We start from the raw sequence: 21,309 nt of genomic DNA on the forward strand, positions 1-21,309 counted from the left end.
GGCGGGGGGGGAACCACATTAGGTATCACTGCCTGTGGAGCTAGATGTTGAGGGTGCTGATAAAGATGCAAGGGACAGAGCATGACAGGGTTAAATGCTGGGGCTCCACATCACCCCCAAAAGCAAAATGTTTTGTACAATTCACCCGCATCCTTCCCACAAAGAGTGATGCTCCTGCTGGTGGTCACCAAGGGAGGGAGAGAGACAGAATTTAACAACTTAAGAGAAAATCACTCCAGACACTGATTTGGTGAGAAAGACAACTGTATTTCTGCTCTTACTGTGGTGTCACATACAAGTTATAGTGTGGTTTAGTACAAGGAGACACTGGGATACACACAAATGAACCCCACTGTGAATTACACCATCCCACCGCAGGACCAAATCTTACACCAAGCGTGCAAACAAAGCATAAACAATGTAAAAATATATTATATATTTACATACACAATCTTTTAAAAAGCTGAGATGCAAGTATAAATTCCAGAGCTAAAACATGTCAGGGAGAAAACAGGGATTAGATTCAGTGAGCTGTTTGTAGGCAAATTTACAGTCACAAAAATAAACTTTAAAAAACTCCAGGGTAAGCTGATAGGACTTTGGGACACGTGCCCAAGAAAGGAGCCCCTGATGTGCTGCTACGAGATGCCAGTGGCGTGCAGACAGGAGGGCTCTGTAATTTAGTGACAGACATGGACAGTGGTTTGCTGTAAGGCAGTAGCAGAGCTCCATCAGCCTGACCAGTGTCGGGATTTCTGCGTCCCAAGCACACCACAATCTGGTTATCAGAGCTAGGGCTTGCACCGGCACAGCAAATGTGTGGGCGGTGTTGAGTTGGGGAAACGTAAGACAAGAGATGGCTTATTGAAATGACCGATGCTAAAACCACTGGCAAACTCCACAGTGGGTACCACGGCTTTGGGCAGAGAAGCGAGATGAGCTATTCCATTCCCTGCCAGGCATGCTGGCAGCCCGACGTCAGCAGTAAGGGAGATTTTAGTAGTTAAAAGCCTGAGTATTAATCTCATAAGTAAGCACATTTCACATTCCCAGCCTTTGTCTGAGTTTAGTGACTCCAGCAGGTCCCCTGGCAAAAGCTGGCTATAACCTAGGTTTACACGTTCCTCGATCTAGTTAAGTCACTTGAGGATCTTCCTACCCAAGAAACAGGAGAACTCTAATCAACAGGTGGTGTCAAACACTTCCAAAATCCCCTCAATAGCTCAAATGAATTACTGTGTGCTTGAACCACTCATCTTCCAAAGCAAAACACAGACCAGCAAAGGTCTGGATGGAGCCTTTGAGTGTGGAGAGGGATTCAAACACAGCTCAGTCAGAGCACACCGAAAGCAAGCACACAGAAAGGACAGTCCAAGATACTCCCCAGCAGACAGCTAAGCAAAACCAGACTGGGAGTTTTGTGCGGCATGAGAAAGCTGGGCTGACGACAGAGCACGCAGGACCTTCCACTCGCACCTCACTTGTCACAAGACCCTGAGCAGGTCCCGTCACCCACCCTCTGCCAGAGACTGCCGAAAAGGCACTTCAGGGAAGGCTCCATAAGCACCTAGAGAAGTGGCCAGGACAACCATGTCTGGGAGACTCCTTCAAACATCTGTCTTCTTCATCTTCCATCAGTCTGCCGGGGAAGGGAGCTTTTCCTGGATCTGTTCTCACCCACCTATAGAATTATTCATGGAAGTTGCCATTTCCACTTTGTAGCAGCCAGCACCGGCTGCCTGACATGGCAAAATTCCACCTGGATTCTGCCAGAGCAGCAGCCCAAAACCTTTAGCTGGTCTGAAGTACATACAGTTAACAAGGAAAGATGTAAACGCTTGAAGGTTTCAAGCTTCTCAGGGTAGCTGCTGGCAGGGAGCAAAACACAGGGATTAAAGAGGTCACTAAATCCACTCAGGTTTTAGGTTTGACAGAGCAGTGCCACGCATGGCTGAAATGCAGAGAAAGCTTCACTGCCATCCAGCAAAAGACGTGCCAGCCAAGCCCAGCTCTATCTGGCACACCAGCCCATGAACGTAGACCTGTTACCTCTTAACTCACTGCACGAAAGGCCAACAATTTACCTCTGGTTGCATTATACCGGTGGCACTCGTTACAGAGGCTTGCTGGAAGCTGACTCTGGATACATTTCTTGGTTTTGAGTACCATGCCTCCTCCCCTCTCTCATCCTACTGACTGTTACAGGGAAGCTGAGTAAAGAATAAAGAAAAGGAAACACAGTACTGCCTACAAAAAGAATTTTTTTTTATTGTAGAAGAATCATATTCATGATTCTCCAGAGGTTCAGGTAGGTAAGCCTTTGCCCAGCACATCTTTCAGCCAAACACCTGATTCTACATGCTATAAATGTGAGTGTTAAATATGGTATTAAGTTCCTTTTTAAAATGATCCTGGATAGCAGCCAGAAACAGCATTCTCCACCTCTGACAGTGCCTTGAGATGACTAGTGTTTCTCTGCTGCTGACCCATCCCTTCAGGCACATCCAGACCACAGGAGAGAGCTGACCTTGTGTACAATGTGTAAAAAGAAAATACTGGAAGATGTGGGGTACTGGCTGGAAGGTACGCAGGGACTTCCTGCCACAAAGGAAGGCTCATCTCTCCCTTTCTCTTTGAGGAGCAGAGCAGTGCAAAAGGAGCTGACTTTCACCAGCAGCATTCTTTGCTACACACATGTGGGGCACCCACCTGAAGCAAGCTGATGATGCACTCACGAGGACAAGATGTCGGGGTGCTGCATCCATGAGGTATGAACCTGCAGCTCCTGGAGGGCCCAGGACTTTCTCCCCACTTGAAAACTCCCCTGGACTTCGGGGCAACACAAAGAGTGGATCTAGGCCTGCTGTGTGTAAGCACGTAGAGTCTTTCACCTCACTACCAGACACAGGGACTCCCAGGGAAGTTACAGAAAGACTAGATTGACATCATTAGCCAAACTTTAAATGGTTGAGTAAAAGCAATTAGGAAAAACCCCTACTGCAGACAGACAAACCAAGCAGCACTGGGTGGGTTCCTTCTCCGCCTCTCATACATCTCTTGCATCTACCATGCCTTTGGGGGGCAATTCAAACATCCAGCACCTTCAGACAGGATTGGAAGTCCAAGCGTTAGAAGTCACTGAGGATACTGATGTCTGCAAACTCATTCCTGTACCGGTAAGCGTACAAACTGAGCAGGAAGGCCCATTTCAAGGAGATGAAACTCCAGACGCATGACAGGTAGTAACTTCTGGGATCAGTCAGGGCTAGGAGAGAAAAGGATACAGATACATTTAAAAATCCATTTATCCCTCATGCAGTCTGGCCAGGAAGAACCCAACTCAGCCCCCTAGTTCCTGGGAGATTTTCAGCCTGCATCTAAAGATCTTGTTCTGCAAGCAAGACTTAATCAGTGCCTTATTCCCAGCTCTCCTGACTCAGATTGTAAAATTTCCTCATCTCTGCCACAGGAGAGTACTCTGGTCACAGTCTGAAGAAGGTCATTAGTATCTCTTGAGAGGCAGATCCTCAGAGCTGTAAGGTCACCCACTCAGCCACCCCAAACTCTCCTTGCTTAGGGCCCAAAGGATGGAGTTTGTGCGAATTCCTGGATGGCAAAAACACGTGGCTCCAGAAAACAACCTCAACCTGCAATTCTTAATTTCTCCCACCCTACCTTACTACTACTCCCTTCTCCCCCACCATGGCAGGGAGAGAGGAAATCTGCACATCTTGGGGGAAAACAGGAAAGAAAATATACCTTCCTTCTAAAAATGCTTTTACCAATTGTTGTGACCAACATTTAATATATTAGTGCGCTTCAACCTGTACTGCAGGTCTTCAATACAGTGCTGCGATAATCACACATTAGTGAATGACATGAACAGCCTATTTTTAGAGAATCTTTGCAAATTAACACCTTTCTTCTTTATCTATTATAAAACCACCTCTACTTAGGGATTACTTTGAAGTCAAGTGGGTATGGTTCTGCTTTTTGAGTGCATGTCAGTGGTCTTCATGCTTATTTTCAATGTTTAAGTTTTTTTGTTCTAGAGATGTCAACAGTTTTGAAATACACTTACATAACCTAATGAGTAAAGCAATTCCACCTCTAAGTGCAAGCTGCTTGGCCATTATTAAAAAATAAAGATAGATTTTTTTTTAAGAATACACAAAGCAATACTTACTCAGTAAAACTCACTCATTAAATGTAACAGTCCTAAACTTTCCATACATAATAACCATTGCAGATGTGCTACTTTCCCCCAAAATTAGGGCTTTCCCTAAAATACCTCCATTTCCCTTAAAAACCTCCATTTCCCTAAAAACCCCCAAATTTTCCCAAAACCAGTTTTTCCTCATGTCTCCAAGAAAGGAGGTGATGAAAAATATTTGGTTTTCTTTTTACATTTGTATTTCTAACAATTGCATACGAGTATTTTCATATCCTTCCACTAGGCTGAAGCACTCGAATCTCCACAGGGAATGTGTTTAGGCTAAGCCAAGTGCTTTTGATGAGTTATGACCCCAACGCAGCTTGCCCACCACCATGAGTATAATAACAACAGGACTCTTAGTGGCTATCAGCCCAAATGCAGCAAGCAACAAACACAGACAACTTCTAAAAAAAACAAACCCCAAACTTTCTCTCTTTGGTCTACTGCCAAGCAAATACTGGGAGTGATTACGTGAACCCTCCTTAGACAATGTTAAATATTTTATAGCAACACAGCTTTATATGCTGACTAAGTGTAGAAGGCATTTTTACCCTGCTGACTTGTGTTTGGATTTCAATATCCTCACCCACCTGTTTTATAAGTGCTGAAGAGACAACGTTTAAGAGCACTCCCTTCATTTGTCATAGAAATAAGTAAATTCCAGTTCCTATAGGAAACAATGATGGAAAACGTGGACTGCCTGCCAGCAGTCCTATAGACCATGCCTATCAAGGCAGCTATCATGCCCTAAGGGAGTGGCACTCATCGGGCAGCAGAATTACTCATGGCATCAAGCTATCACAGCAGAAAAATGAAATGCAACGGCATTCTTGCAGCCCCTCCACAAAATTGTCTTAACACTTCTCAGAAGAGATGGCAGGAGCACTTCCAGATTCCACACCTCAGCTCTGCTTTGGCATGCTCTTCTGTTCCTTCACATCCCATCCCAGTATCCCAGCATGGCTAGTCATTTCTCTCCCAGTTGCCTACTGCAACAAAGTACTTACACTGGTGCTTGGTGATGGCCAGAACAAGGAATGTGCAGAATCCCACCACTGAGAGAGCTGAGAAGAGGATCCCGATGAAGAGGAAGAACCTCAGCCCTTTTAACCAGGTCCTCCAGTAATCCTGCACATACATCACATGCGTGATTAGGGCCCAGAGCGCCAGAACACCTGCTCAATTAGACAGCAAGGGGAATCAGTTCCATGCATCACACTGCAACACAGAAAGGTGTCTAATAAATATACATCTCGTTAAACCCCATATGAAACACCAAGGAACACTAATGCTTCATGGCCATGTCCCCCCCCAAAAAGAGAGGGGAAATATCAGAATAAACGGCTGCCTATGCAAGCATCACTCCCCAAGACCACCCCAGACCCCCTGCATTCCGCACAGGCTTTAAGATACAGATCTTGATTACAGGCTGGCACAGAAAGGACTTCATTCACTGAATGGATTCCCCTAAATAACTTGTTTGTTCTCCTGTTTGGAATAGACCCATTTAATGCATACTCAGTGCAGTTTTATTTAATCCTCCATACAGCTTTCGTGACATTACACATAGCAAGCCAAGCACTTGGCAAAAATTAGTGCACCTTTTCACAAAGGCCAGGCAGCTCCTTTTACATATGGAAACGATGATGAAGAGCAGCACTACATGACCACTGATTTTAGACACCTAAATCAAGATATACAGGACCTGTTCAGTACTCAGCATTTCACATCATGTCCTTTAGCTCCAACCTATCTCTAGTTAACTTCATAAAGAGTCCATTTATACAAATCCCCTCCAAACACTTCAAGTGTTTCAAGTAAAGGGATGTAGAAGTTCAGCTCCCAGATGATTCGTACATACAATTCCTAGTTATGGCAAAGCATGCTCACTAAGTGTTTAAGGTGGCCTAAATCTAACTCCATGCTTTTGGGTCTGGCCCAAAACGTCTGGATTACGTAACCAGACAAATACCTGAGCACGTATAGTTATATATATTTTTTTGTTTAAGTAAGCAGCCAATATCACTATGGCTTTAATAGGAACAGCAAAAGGCATTTCCCTAAGCTTAGGGTGACTAGTCCATAACCAAGTTTCAACTCCCTTGTCAAAAGGGAAGAAACAGAAGGAAAAAAAAGGGATGAAAGCATTCAAGTATCAGCTGTAAACAGTTTCTGACACAGGGAAAAACAATGCATCCTTCCCTAATCTTGTTCTAAAAACTGCTACCTTTTCACCACACTTCAGAAAAAAAAATGAGAAGAGACACCCAATACAAGAACTGTCCGTTCACATGCTTAAAGCCTGTCAAAGTTTTATAACCTGCCAGAACAAGGCTGCCTGTCATTCCCCATTATACAATCCCAACTACAAGCAACATCACCAACTCCAATTATAGCAAGCTGTTCCTCTGTTTAAGTCTCAGCGCTGAAGAGTATGACTAAATCTCTTTAAGCCGCTAACTCAACCTATAGTTAGAGCCACTTTACAGACTTCAAACATTTGACTCATTTTGGCAAAGACCTCGGCGGCACTTCTGAAATTTGAACCTCCAGTGGTGCAACTAACTGGCTTGTATTTCTCCTTTGCTGCCACCTCCTTTCCAGATTTTATTTTAAGGGCAGCAGGGGAAAAAAAAAATAATAATAAAAAAAAAAAATGACACCACTGCTAAAATACCAGGCTGCTTTATATGGTATCCTGCAATAACACAGACCTCCCTCTGTGGCTACTTCTCAACATCAAAGGAAGCGAAAACCAGCCTTGCCCGCTACAAGATAAACATTTTAATACTAAGGACAGCCACAAGTCTTGCCAGAGCTCATTTGTTATTGGATACGGTCATTATACCCAAAGCTTCCCAAGGCTTAAAAGAACGTATTATAGCACAGAGAAAAAGAACTGCGTCAAAACTCATAGATGAGCACAGTCGAGACTTGCTGTACAAACCCACTGGACTCGCTTTTCAGCTCCCAGGCAGCTTTCAGCTCATTTCTAGCAGGTTTTCTGAGCTCACCGCCCACATGGACAACAGATGCACTGCAGGTGCACATCAAATGAAGCTGAATATACACAAAGTCAGTTCCAGGCTATACAGGAGAATCCTGGCAATGCTTTTTGCCTCTTCAATGTCTTGGGATGGGGCACAGAAAGTTAAAATACCTTCAGTGGTGGCCCACAAAAGAGGTGGGTGGAAAAAGGACAACCTTCAAAAAAACCCCCAAAACCATAAAAGTGAAAGCAAAAGCACGCAGGGTGAACTAAAAACCCAATGGTGAAGTGCTGATATCCAGGACAGATGGAGCTCACAGACTTTTTATGAGAGTGAACACAAAAGGCAGAATCAGTCCATTACTTTATCTGGTTGGACCCGCTGTACCTAAGTGGTATATAAGCATATTTTCTGGCTCCAGGCAGTCAGGATTTTAATTCAGAGACTCTCGTCAAGTCAGCTACAGATATTGCTTTTCCATGTCTGATTCCACACAGGCTACCACTACGCACGCGTGCTAGAGATCACAAAGCTGGCGGAAGATATTTCGGAGCTCTGCAGATGCAGAAGACCATAATTGCGTTGGCAACGCTGTTCAAAAAGCCTGCCATGGGATTTGGTGGAAAACCCTATCACTCAGCTTGCTAAATCACCACTTCCTCGACTTCATATTACCTTTAAGCTTGTGCTCTAGCAAGTTCAACACACATTTTTTTTAAAAAATGGGCAACTTGTGGTTTTCAGTCAGCAAAACAAGCTGCTTCCCCCTCCCAGTGCTTTCAGATGACTTGGCACAATTTATTTGAACTCCTGAGTCAAGTTGCTGGTGTTTCCGCACCAAAACTGCTGCCGATGCTCTGAAGCTCTGCGCGGGGAGAGCAGAGGCCAGCACGTGAGCTGTCACTTGATCTTGCCCCCACTGCCAGGCCTGACCCTGCACCCTCCCCTGACCCTAAAAGCTGACACAGTACTTGAAAGGAAGCTATTTGGCAAAGTGTTGTGTTCGGTTAATTCTTAACATCTAGAGTAACTGCCTCACACATGACTAAGCAAAAAAGCCTCATGACAACTTCACCACGTGCTGAAGGACCGAGTTTGGTCACACGGTCATTATAGACGGGGTATCCTTTTACAGGCAGCTCAGCCAACATCATGTTCTTTACCACGTGAAATAGAGGGGAAAGGAGTCTCTTCCAGCTCCAGCTGCATATTTGCCTCCTCTCCCTTAGAATGCTACACCACTCAGAACCATTGGTGAGGCTATCCAGCTTGCAGAGCGGTTGATCTTTCTTTTTTTTCCTAAAGTGGTAGAAAAGCATTCCAACACGTTAAATCAGCTCACAACACTGTCTGAAAAACATCAGCACTGGCATAAGAAATATTGGTGGCATGCATTCAGGGACAGGTAGGAGAAATGAGAACAGGACTTGCTTTTTTCAATTGCTTAATCTGCTCATCCTGAGCTTGTGAGATCATACTTGGGCCAGCACCTGAACCTCACCAGTGCTGCTCAGAACTAGGGAACAGCCACAAAAGAAAGCAAAACCACCATCCAGATGTCAACAAACACATGTGAATAGAAGGGGCATACCAAGTGGGATGAAGCTATGTAATAGTAGGGCATGGCAAATCCAGCTTAGAGCCTGAATACACGAAGAAAATACAATTATTGCAGGGAATCTAATTTAAGCAGAATCTATTGCTAAATACAGTTATCACTAACCAAACGCTTAAATACAGGAAAACACGTACCTTTTCTAAAAGCCTTCTTTAAACTAATTGCTTATCTACATACAGCATTCAGCAGGAAAAAAAACCCACACTATTTCTAACTAACTCCAGAGGAAAAGTGTCCATGAATGCTGGAATGGAGCATTTGATTCATGTTTAATTCAGCTGAAATTGGCTTCAGGAAAAGAAACATCAGCTCCTATTCACCAATATACATAAGCTAAGTGGTGAGAAGAACAAATTAGGTGTACTGATTTACAGAAAAGACTTTCATTATCACACAGAGAAACGAAAACCATACTAGTATTTTTAATTAATGTGAAAACTCTCACTTTGCAGACCTTGAGAGCAAAAGGTTTGCAGGTTTAACACCAACTCATTAGCTACATGTAGGTAATACAAGAACAGCTAATTCATTCAGCTGTACAATTTCAAAAAAACAGTTTTTGAAACAGTTTTTACTGGAATAGGAAATAAAAGTTTTGCCTCATTAAAGCGTGGAATGATTAACTGTAGGGTCTTCAGGTTTTCTTTTTTACTTCAGGTGATTCCCCCAGATCCCTTCCTCCTTCTCAAATGCACTTTGCATTCAGACACAGAAGCAATACCTGAACCTGCAGATGCAGCCCTGGAGTAGCGTTGGTGGTTGTCAGCTCCAGTTACGTCGCCTGCTCAAAATAACATCAAAAATCTTACACACCCCTTTCAGAGAAACATTTGTCTTGGTGGATTTACCCCACACATCATGGTTGGAATGACCCTAAATTGAGAGTGGCTCAGTAAGACACAATCAAGGGATTTCCGACATTGAGCAACGGGAAAGTTACCTCTAAATCAAAAACTAATTATCCCAAGTACACAAAGCTGCAGGAAAAGGAAACTGGCCTATCAAACAACCATGAGTACATCTGAAACAACAGTGACAGAGGCAGGTTTTTTTAAACATAAGTTAACAGGTATTTTGACAAGATTAATTCCTATTTAAAATACAAAAACTTACAGCATACTTGGAACAAGTTTAAATAAATTCTAAAGGCAAGTTCAAAAGCAATCCCTCAATCTGTAACCTCGTACAGAAACACACCAATATCTAAATATTTTGATAAGCCCTTTCGAAAGTTTGGCATACTTTAGCTCAAGTGAAACAAACTTTCCCTTTCTCCAAACATAAAAACAAAAACTGTGACAAACAAAAGGTTTTCTCAGACCCCTGCTCATCACTGACCAATTCTTCAGTCCCAGCAAAACAAGTTGCATTGTTGACAGGGAATAACAGCACAGCTGCCTTCCCTGAGGTCAGAGCAGCCAGAGGCCAAACATGTCAGGCCACGTTTCCATGCTGTGGCAGGACACTGTGTACAACACTAATGGGCGTTACAGATTCTAGGAAAAAACAACAAATGTGCAACAGGGGCCAAAAAACCAAGCACACACATTCACACAGAAGCTATTATGCAAGAGCATTCTTATTCCCACCTTCTGAAACTCAAAATGAATGTTGATAATGGCAGACCAAGATGATGGATGGCAAACAAAATGACAATAAAAATGAAAAACAATATTAAAAACTACTTGCATAGTTCTGGAAAATATGAAGCCTATGGTCATCAATTAGAAGACTTTCTTTCAGAGTACTTACAAAGCCTTCAGTCATTTTCTGTCTAAACAATCTTCTTTTATACGCTCTATTACCCTAGCTGGAGCATTAGAAATACCTACTCCAAAAGGAGCCTGAGCTTTGCCAACCTAAGTTCGTTTTGCCATTTCTAAGTTTCGAAAACTTTGCTTTGTCTGGTTAACTCCCAGAAAGGGTAAAATGTTTTCTTCCGGGAGCTAAAGCCAAGCTAGCTCAGCCTCAGCTGTTTTTGGAAGAGGTTAAAAATGGGTTTTCTTGAACAGCTCTTCTGCCAAAATAGCTGGGGATCAACACTGAAATATTTTAGGAAAACAGCTCTCAAAGGAGAGAAGTCTTTGGAGTATTCTAGTGAAAACTGGTTTTCACTTGGCAAAATTTCCCTCTGGACACGTGCAATTGAGTGCTTAATATTACAGGACGTTTTGGTTCGGAGGAAAGCAGATTGGGCCGCACACGTGCAAGAAGAAAAACCTGGCGTTTCAGCTTGTTGTTCAGCACCCGAGTCAGTCTGCTCAGCCATTTTCAGAAGCAGGAAACAAGATGTACAGATTTCAGACGCTCTGTGCCTGTACCATTCACATTTAAGATGAAATCATCACATTTTCCAGCACATCAGCAGCAGTTAGGAGGGACTCATTCTCTCCTCACAACTTAACTAAATTACGATTAAGCATAAGCCATGTGCAGTCTTTTCTGCATTTGCTTTTAGCATGCTTCCCTCCCTTTTCTCCATTCCCTAAGACGATGGACTAAAGCAGTCACGAGCCAAACCTTAATCAAACAATATGTAGTATTTTATATGCAAAGCCAAATATTTAAAAATGCTTTCCTCCATCGCTGCAATGCTTTTGGGCCATGCTATTCCAGCCCTGGATAGGGAACAAGCCAATTTGCATAAATATGCAAGGTAGATTAGTTATCAGAGAATCACTACTTTCGTACACAACAGATACTGTGTTCAGCATAAACTAGCTTCTACTACTTTCACTTATCAGATATTTTTAAAGTTTCAAGTGTCTGAAAAGTACATTTTGTGTTTCATCTTCTTTGCAGCTGCTTTAATATCTGGTCCACATTATATTTGCAAAGCACAAGCTCTATATTTTGCCAGAAATATCTGAGCAGCTTGGAAACAGCCAATAAAGTCTCTTTGGAGCGGAAAAAACCCCCCTCTCTTTCTATTAAATTTAAAAAGAGAAGATACATACACAAGAACATTAAAAGCCACTCAGGAAAGGGCTGGATACATCCTGAAAACATTTAATTGCTTTCTTCTCTTTTAAACTGCCTCTGGCAGAATGAAAACAGCAGAGATGCTTAGAGATTCATGGCCTACTTAAAAAAAAAAAAGAAAAATATTAATTTAAGACAGTGAGGGGAGAAGGTCAAACATACAAACAAGCAGTAAATTATAAAAGCCACTGTGACTAGCTCAAAATTAAATAGCAAACCACCGAGACAGCCAGTATTAACTCAGGAATGACTTTCTGGGTCCTGTGATTAGTCGATTAAGTTGCTGTCCCTCAGGTTATCAGAAGCACTCAATGGGGTGTTTCTCTTTAAAAGAAGGATATGATACAGAAGGTCTGTATCTGATTTAAGATGATCCCAAAATTCCCAAGTATGCATGCCCAGAGGCATATTTAAGATTTTGAGGATTAGTGAGTTGATTTTACTAGGCATTGTGTGTGGGGTTTATTATTATGAAAGCCAACCGGAAAGACTGGAAAGGTAGTTTGCTCAGCACCTTAAATTACATGCTTCTGGTTTCATAATGAGAGGTAACTGAGGGCTCTAGTTACAGACTCATCAGTATGTGGCAATTTTCCCTCCACAGAACTTTAATACTAGAACTTGGAGTAAATAAGTATCTAAGTCTTTATTTCAAATTATAGGAAATGTATCAGAGCAAGTGTACAAGCAGCAGTGGAGAGCAGATTTCAATGCAAAATGTAGCAGGAAAGGTTCTCTAGAAGATAAGCAAAAGATAAATAAACCGATTACAGAGAGACAGATACAGACTCCTAATGAGACAGGAATCAGCAGGACTTCTTACAGAGAGGAAGTATATGGATAAACATCCTAAAACACAGGTCTCTGACAAACCAACGGCACATCAACAAAAGCTGCAGCAGGCTGCAATCCATCTCACCAACACAGGCAAGAGAAAAGCAATGACAAACACACAGGAGGTGATGAGAAAACCAGAAAGATAGTTAAAACTAGATAAACATGTACAAACACACACTCACAGAGAAGGCTGGCAGGCAAAGCCTCAGCTTAATCAGAGGCATATTAACAAGGAACTGCTGCAAAGCTGCCAAATACACCAGCCTGAACAATTTTCTGCCCCCCACACACAATGTCAGAGCTCCCAGCCACAGCAGCCCAACCTACAACTCACTCGCAGGTGCTCAGATCGCTTTTTGAAGCTTCTGAATGAAAAAGGCACATATGGGCCAAAAACCCCCTGTTTGTGCTAAAGACACCGAACCCACCCAGCACAGCAAACGCACCTCCAGCACAGGGGTTTGATTTCACAATGACACCAGCCGCAGCAGCGCACACGCTGCACCCCAGCACTCAAGCTGGGTCACACATTTTGGGGGAGAAGCCATCTTTCCGCATTATGTTATCCTGTGCAACATGCAGAAAGTTGCAACAGATTTATTAGTAGACTGAAGGGCACAAAACAATGCCTGACAATTAACTTTGAAATGTCTACTTGGCGGAAAATTTCAGAAGCTCGCCCACTTCCTTTCCTGCCATTCTCTGCCAGTAGAAGTAAGTACTAGTTAGCATGTTACGATAAAAACCGGGTGATATAATGAAGCATGCCAGAAACAAACCAAGTGAACGCCCTGCTTACCTGAAACTGAAGTATCCACAGTGTCTAAGCATAATGCAAACCACCTACACACCATGATTTTTTTTCCAAGAACAATCTTACTTCAGCAAGTAGCCTTAGCTTCAACGCACAGAAAAAAACATAGCTTTTCTTTTTTTTTTTTTTGGCTCCTCCACAACTAAACAAGCAACACTTAGCTCTCTACCCATGCAGGCTCCAATGTGCAGGACATGAAATGTCGATTTGTAAAGGCTAGAAGTGAACTGAGGGCACAACTTGACTTTAACATTTGTCTAGCAGCAGAATGAATGTAAAAGGTCCTCCCCATACACAAGGGGTTTTATTCCCAACTCCTTTCTGACCCCTCCGTCGCAGGGATAACAACGTTTGTGAGACAGCTCACTGAATATGCTCAGTTCAGGGGTGGCAGCCTAAAATAAAGTATCATCTCAAATGTCTGGAGCACACTTCACCTATTGAGACATTGAGGGGGTAGAAAAGCAAAGCAGAAGGGCAGGAAAAAGCAGCCATGAATTTAAGATGACAGGAACCCCTTAAATCAGCTTTATCTCACACCAGAACACACATTTCTTAATCTTTTTCTGAGGCTTTGTGATCCTACTGTGACTCTACCTATATACATTTCAACAGATGTTTGAGAGCACACAAATTCAGAGTCCAACCTAACAAATGACCTTTTTTTTTTTTTTTAATTTTGTTTCTTGCTTACCTTGCTCCTCATTACCTTAACTAGCTTGAATTACCTGGTAATTAACCAGCACACAAACCTCCTTCTTCTGGCAGACAATAATCTAAATAACTTCAGCACAGAAAGTACAGGATGGCTTCTCTCTCTGCTTTCTCACCAACCTCCTTCTAGAATGCAGACTTCCAAAATTCCTCTGTGAACACAAAGACAGCACGTGCATGCAGCATAAAATATTACTTGTTATTTTCTTGTGCATTTCTGGGTTACAGCACTCCAACTTTCCTTGTGCCACCTAGTAAAGCGAGGTGTTGGAAGTTCTCTGCTTAATTCCAATTCCAGCTGGAATTCATGCTTTTTGGAGGGAGAGGAAGCAGAGAGACAACCACAACCCTACACCTCACAGCTGCGGACAGCACAGCAAATACCAAGAGGTACACCGGAGCACTGGTGTTGCTCACGCAGCAGAAGTAAGCCAGATTCTTTACAAGGTTTAACTTCACTTTCTATTCTTCCTCCAGGTACTCGGCCAGAGAAAGCCATGAGTTGCTGAGCTGACAAACCAAGAGAGGACAATGTTCTGCTCCAATCCAATAATTAACTAAGGTCCACAACCGACGTAGGCATCTGAATCTCACTGATTCCAGTGGACATTAAGATGCAGTTTACAGCTTCTGGCCTGTATGACAAGTAGCCCAAACACCTGTTTCAGAGCACCTGGCACAAATGCTTACAGGGGGTATAAATGTCAGGAGGCTGGGGGTTTTCTTTCCTGAAAATACAGAGCACACAAACACAGGTTGCCAGACCAAAATTTTACTAGGAAAGTCAACAAAGCTTTCAACTATAACTTTGAAATAAAATCCTCTTTTCTGTAACAATGCTGGCTAGCCTGTGGATGTGGATATACCTACTCTGATGGCCACACACAACTTAAGCCTCAAACTTTTAGAAGTTTTCCCTCCATAACATAGCAAGTTGTACACCATTATTAACTAAAGCTATTCCACCACAAACAGCAAGTTTGCTAGGTGTCATTGCAAAAATCTTCTTGGGACCAAGGGGAAGACTAGAACAATTCCCTCTTTACCAGCAAAGAGGTTATAAAATACATAAATTAACTTCCTTTTTTTCCCCCAGGGATGACTATCAACAGATGCAGTTAACGTGTCCCACAAACCATGGGTTTGCATCTCAAGTTGGAAATACAGCCAGACACTGTGAGCTAAAGTCTCGCAAACAGTTTTTATTAAAAGTCACTCCCTTGCGGGCACAACAAGCCCCTCCAGGTCAGGAATTCCTGGGCAAATTGGGAAAGCGTCACCTGCAGGCTTTCCAAAACAGAGCACAGCCCACCCAAGTCCCAAAACCACATCCTGTTGTCATCTGCTCTAGCCACCAGATAGAGCTTTTTTCCCCCCACACACCACAAGCCCAGTTTTGCCACCTTCACCACCAACATGCCAAGAAAACCAATGCACACATCATGAAGGCAAGGGAGCTGCCACACACCAGCGGCCTGGCCTCAACGCCATCCCCAACCACCAGCTATCGCTTCCTTCCATTTTCAGGCTGCTTGGTCATTTTTGGCCAGGTAAGACCACACACCCGGGATGAGGTGATGGGGGGGCTCTGGGCTCACCCACCCTCACAGGTGCTTCCTGAGGGGGTCTGCACTCCCGGGGCAGCGCTACTCACCCCCCCCCCCCGCCATCTCCCCTCACCTCAGGGATCACCCGCAGCAGCACTGAGGCGAAGGCACCCACCCCACTGCCCGTCACCCCCAAGGGAAGGCACCCCACGGCCTTTCACCCCCAAGGGAAGGCACCCCACTGCCCGTCACCCCCAAGGGAAGGCACCCCACGGCCTTTCACCCCCAAGGGAAGGCACCCCACTGCCCGTCACCCCCAAGGGAAGGCACCCCACGGCCTTTCACCCCCAAGGGAAGGCACCCCACGGCCCGTCACCCCCAAGGGAAGGCACCCCACTGCCCGTCACCCCTAAGGGAAGGCACCCCACAGCCTTTCACCCCTAAGGGAAGGCACCCCACTGCCCGTCACCCCAAGGGAAGGCACCCCACGGCCTTTCACCCCTAAGGGAAGGCACCCCACTGCCCGTCACCCCAAGGGAAGGCACCCCACTGCCCGTCACCCCAAGGGAAGGCACCCCACTGCCCGTCACCCCAAGGGAAGGCACCCCATGGCCCTTCACCCCCAAGGGAAGGCACCCCATGGCCTTTCACCCCTAAGGGAAGGCACCCCATGGCCCGTCACCCCGAAGGGAAGGCACCCCACTGCCCGTCACCCCTAAGGGAAGGCACCCCACGGCCTTTCACCCCTAAGGGAAGGCACCCCCACTGCCCGTCACCCCAAGGGAAGGCACCCCACTGCCCGTCACCCCTAAGGGAAGGCACCCCACGGCCTTTCACCCCTAAGGGAAGGCACCCCACTGCCCGTCACCCCAAGGGAAGGCACCCCACGGCCTGTCACCCCCAAGGGAAGGCACCCCACGGCCTTTCACCCCCAAGGGAAGGCACCCCACTGCCCGTCACCCCAAGGGAAGGCACCCCATGGCCCGTCACCCCCAAGGGAAGGCACCCCACTGCCCGTCACCCCTAAGGGAAGGCACCCCACGGCCTTTCACCCCTAAGGGAAGGCACCCCATGGCCCGTCACCCCCAAGGGAAGGCACCCCACTGCCCGTCACCCCTAAGGGAAGGCACCCCACGGCCTTTCACCCCTAAGGGAAGGCACCCCACTGCCCGTCACCCCAAGGGAAGGCACCCCACGGCCTGTCACCCCCAAGGGAAGGCACCCCACTGCCCGTCACCCCTAAGGGAAGGCACCCCACGGCCTTTCACCCCTAAGGGAAGGCACCCCACTGCCCGTCACCCCAAGGGAAGGCACCCCATGGCCTGTCACCCCCCAAGGGAAGGCACCCCACTGCCCGTCACCCCTAAGGGAAGGCACCCCACGGCCTTTCACCCCTAAGGGAAGGCACCCCACTGCCCGTCACCCCAAGGGAAGGCACCCCACTGCCCGTCACCCCTAAGGGAAGGCACCCCACGGCCTTTCACCCCCAAGGGAAGGCACCCCACTGCCCGTCACCCCAAGGGAAGGCACCCCACTGCCCGTCACCCCTAAGGGAAGGCACCCCACGGCCTTTCACCCCCAAGGGAAGGCACCCCACTGCCCGTCACCCCAAGGGAAGGCACCCCACGGCCCTTCACCCCCAAGGGAAGGCACCCCACGGCCTGTCACCCCTAAGGGAAGGCACCCCATGGCCCGTCACCCCTAAGGGAAGGCACCCCACTGCCCGTCACCCCAAGGGAAGGCACCCCACGGCCTTTCACACACACACCCCCCACACCCTCCCTCAGCACCCACCGGCGGGCCCCGCTGCGAGAGTTCCCTCAGGGGGCGGCAGCGCCCCGCCCCGCCGCCTTCCCCCCGCTACCTCGTACCCGAGAGCCCCCCCGCCGCCGCCGTAGCGGGTTGTCGGAAGGTCGGTGCCAGGCTCCAGGTGAAAAAGACCGAAAAGCCCATGAGGGCACCGACCGCCGCGTAGGCCAAGCGGATGGCGAGCGCCCGGCTCACCGCCATCGGAGCACTGCTGCGCCGCCGCCCCGCCCCGCCCCGCCGACACCCGGCCCCGCCCCGTGCTCGCGCACCCCCTGGCGGCCGGGAGGACCGAGGGGAGGCGCGGGGCGGGGACATGGTTGGGGGGCGGGGGGGGTCGTGGGGACACGGGGGGACACGGGGTGGACGTGGGGGGCGTGGGGACACGGGGGGACAGCGGAGGGTATGGGGGCGTGGGGACATTGGGGAGGGGACATGGAGGGGGGGACGGACACGGGGGACATGGGGGACACGGGGTGTGCATGAGGGTGTGGGGACACGGGGGGACAGCGGAGGGTATGGGGGGCGTGGGGACATTGGGGACGTGGGGGACACGGGAGGGGACATGGGGGGGGACGGACACGGGGGACATGGGGGACACGGGGTGTGCATGAGGGTGTGGGGACACGGGGGGACAGCGGAGGGCATGGGGGGCGTGGGGACATGGGGGACGTGGGGGACACGGGAGGGGACATGGAAGGGGGGACGGACACGGGGGGACATGGGGGACACGGGGGGACATGGGGGACACGGGGGGTGCATGAGGGTGTGGGGACACGGGGGGGCGTGGGGGACACCGGGGTGGGGACATGGGGGACACAGGAGGACACAGGGGACACGGAGGCATGGGTGGGTGGGGACGCAGGGGGACACGGGGGGGTGCGTGAGGGTGTGGGGACATGGGGACACAGCGGAGGGCATGGGGGGCGTGGGGACATTGGGGACATGGAGGGGTGGGGACACAGGGGGACATGGGGGACACGGGGTGCATGAGGGTGTGGGGACACGGGGGGGCGTGGGGGAACGTGGGGGACGCAGGAGGACACAGGGGACATGGAGGCATGGGGAGGTTGGGCTATGGGGACATGGGGGGGGACACAAAAGAGACATGGAGGGTGTGGGGACACGGGGGGACACTGGAGGGCATGGGGGGCGTGGGGGACACAGGTGGACACAGGGGACATGGAGGCATGGGTGGGTGGGGACGCAGGGACATGGGGGGACACGAGGGAGACGCGGAGGGCATGGGGACATGGGGGGTTGGGGACACGAGGGCGGGAAGGTGGGCACATGGAGGCATGGGAGGGGACGTGGGGGGCATGGGGTTAGGTGGGGGGACGCAGGAGGCGTGAGGACACGGGGACACTGGGAGGTGGGGGAGCACATGGGGTTGGGGACGTTCTCTGCGCAGCTTTCGCTTCCTCTCGGGCAGTTTCCCTTCTTTAACCAGCACCGTCCTGCTCGGTTGTGGCATTGTGGCTTTGGGGGCACCTAATAAAAGTTCTTAAATAGTTTTGGGGCTTTTCTGTTCTCTTTTTCTCCCCCCCCCCTTTTTTTTTTAAACCGTTTTTTCATTTTCTGAGCTGCCAGCTGGGTTTGGCTGCGCTTAAACCCAGGAGGCAGAAACTTGGAGTGGGGGTGGAGACAAGAATGGGCTTTTTCTACCTATTTCGAATCAATTATTAATTGCACTTGTGTAAACGGTGCATCGTCTGCTGCTCAAGGACGGCAGGGACGGATGCTCTGCCCAGAGCCTGGGAATCCATTACTTGCTCTGTTCCAGCTCATAATGTTTTTTCCTTAATTTTCCGGGTTTAGTCTCTACCAAGATGATCTTTCCAGGCCTGGGAAATTGCAGCTTGGCTGCTGTGACCGCACGCAGAGGAGTCCCTGCTCTAGATGGCAGCAGCCTCCTTCCCTTTCAGTCTGAGACATCCCTGAAACAACATCTCCCCTTCCCTCTTTCACTTTATCCAGCGAGGTCTTGAAAACCACCAAGGATGGAGTTTCTCTGTACATCCCATGTGAACGTCTCTGACTTCAGCCTCCTGCTGTGAACCACCACGGAGAACCTGGTTCCATCTTCTCAACAACCAACTTGTAGTTGCTCAAGGCTGCTGTTATGTGACCCCAAGACTTTTCCGTTCTTTAGGTTGAACAAATGCCTTTTCCTCAGCTTCTCCTCATGGACAACCTCCAGCTTCCAACCATGCTCCAGCCTCCAACCATCTTGGTGGCCATCCATTGAATTCACTCCAGTTCATTGACATCTATCTCATACTGGTGGACCAAAACTGGTCACAGCATCCAGGTGTGGTGCAACGAGTGCTGAGTGGAGGGGAACAAGTGACAAACCATTGGAGAACGTGGGGAGGATGTGGAGGACACTCTTTTTTTGGAGGACATGATGATGAGGACAGTCATGGCAGGTCTGCAAATGTTGACGTTCATTGGGGCCGAGAGATGTGGCTGAGGATTCAGCTCTGCCAGTTCAAGAGCAGGTCATGGGATCTGAGAGCGGAGAAAATGTTTATGCAGTGTGACCGACCCGTGAAGCCTTATCACATTCTTGGCTGAAGAATCGGAAAAATTCACGGGGGAGCTCACCGCAGGGCTTGGAGGAGAACGGCATTTCTTGGACCGCGCCATGGGATGTTATTCTGTGCACACCTCATGCCTGAGATGCTGAACGCGCATCGGTCACGGTCACTGGGGAAAACATGGATAATCTTGCAGCTCGTTTGGGTTCAGCAATGCCGAGTCTCAGCCTGACGCATCCCAGGGCTGAGCACAGTCCTCAAAGACTCGGTGACATTAATAAAATATCAGGTGCCCTTGGGATGGATGGCTGCAAAGATCTGCTTGTTCTGGGTGCCTTTGGCTGGGGGAAGGACATGCTGTTAGTGGTTTTTTAGCATAAAAACCTTGAGACCTGCAAAAACCCCTCTTTCCTGATGCCTCCTGCAGCCGCTGCAGGAATTCAGATGCTGCGTGCACATACCTGAAAGCAGAATAAGCGGCGTCAGCAAACGCCAGTCAGCTATTCTGTGTCAAAACAGGTAAAATCAGCTCCATCTCCATTCTCTCTGCCCAGACTTTTCTCACACCTACTTTCCGCCAATTACCCAGCAGAAATTTGGAGATGACTTCTATAGTGTCATGCCAACTCTGCTGAGTCTGCCTGAACGGCTGGTGCCAAAGACAAAAAGATTTTGTGGAATAATTTTTTTACGGGTAGAAAACCTCTCTGACTTGATCAGAAACAAGAAAGTCTGTTTTTTTGCAGATGATTAAGGTTCAAATAGATCATTTAGGGAAGATTAAGCCACAGCAGAAAATCATCCAGAAGGATTTGGGGTGATCTAATAAGGGGAGCAGGTTTTGGGGAGCAGGTCTATCACTTAGACCAACCTCAGAGATGGTCAATGTGTCTTTTAAAAGGATGCAGGAGGGATCTGGAGATCACAGGTGGGTAGATCTGTCTCCAGGCTGGGTGATGGGTTCGGGAGACCTTGGGCTTTTCCCATAGAAAACAGGACGTCAACGCGGGTAAATACTGGGAAAGAGTAAATGCTGCTTTGGAAAGTGGAATAAAGTGGTCTCGTGGACGTGATCTACATCAATTTCTAAAGAAATCCATTCTGTTGTGCTCCTTCACCTTTGCTGATGGGAAGGAAGCGCTCTCCTGCATTAGTAACCATCCACCAGATGAGACTCAAGAGCTGGTGGGAGATCGGCTGCCGGCTCTCCCCACGCACCTACGTCTGTCGGTGCATCCCAGCTCT

At 47.8% G+C, this 21,309-nt stretch overlaps 1 protein-coding gene across 1 annotated transcript; it reads right to left on the reverse strand.

The window, feature by feature from the left end:
* Positions 1-246: 246 nt before the first annotated feature.
* Positions 247-17,770, reverse strand: LOC115351141 (heme transporter HRG1). The gene is made up of 3 exons (XM_030037571.1): positions 17,590-17,770; positions 5,224-5,391; positions 247-3,265 (listed from the first exon to the last, which is right to left on the reverse strand). Exons 1-3 carry the CDS (start codon positions 17,726-17,728, stop codon positions 3,129-3,131), a joined length of 444 nt encoding a protein of 147 aa, XP_029893431.1. The 5' UTR covers positions 17,729-17,770; the 3' UTR covers positions 247-3,128.
* Positions 17,771-21,309: the final 3,539 nt, after the last annotated feature.

This window comes from Aquila chrysaetos, chromosome 15 (assembly GCF_900496995.4).
Source record: "Aquila chrysaetos chrysaetos chromosome 15, bAquChr1.4, whole genome shotgun sequence".
Lineage (NCBI taxonomy): Eukaryota > Metazoa > Chordata > Aves > Accipitriformes > Accipitridae > Aquila > Aquila chrysaetos.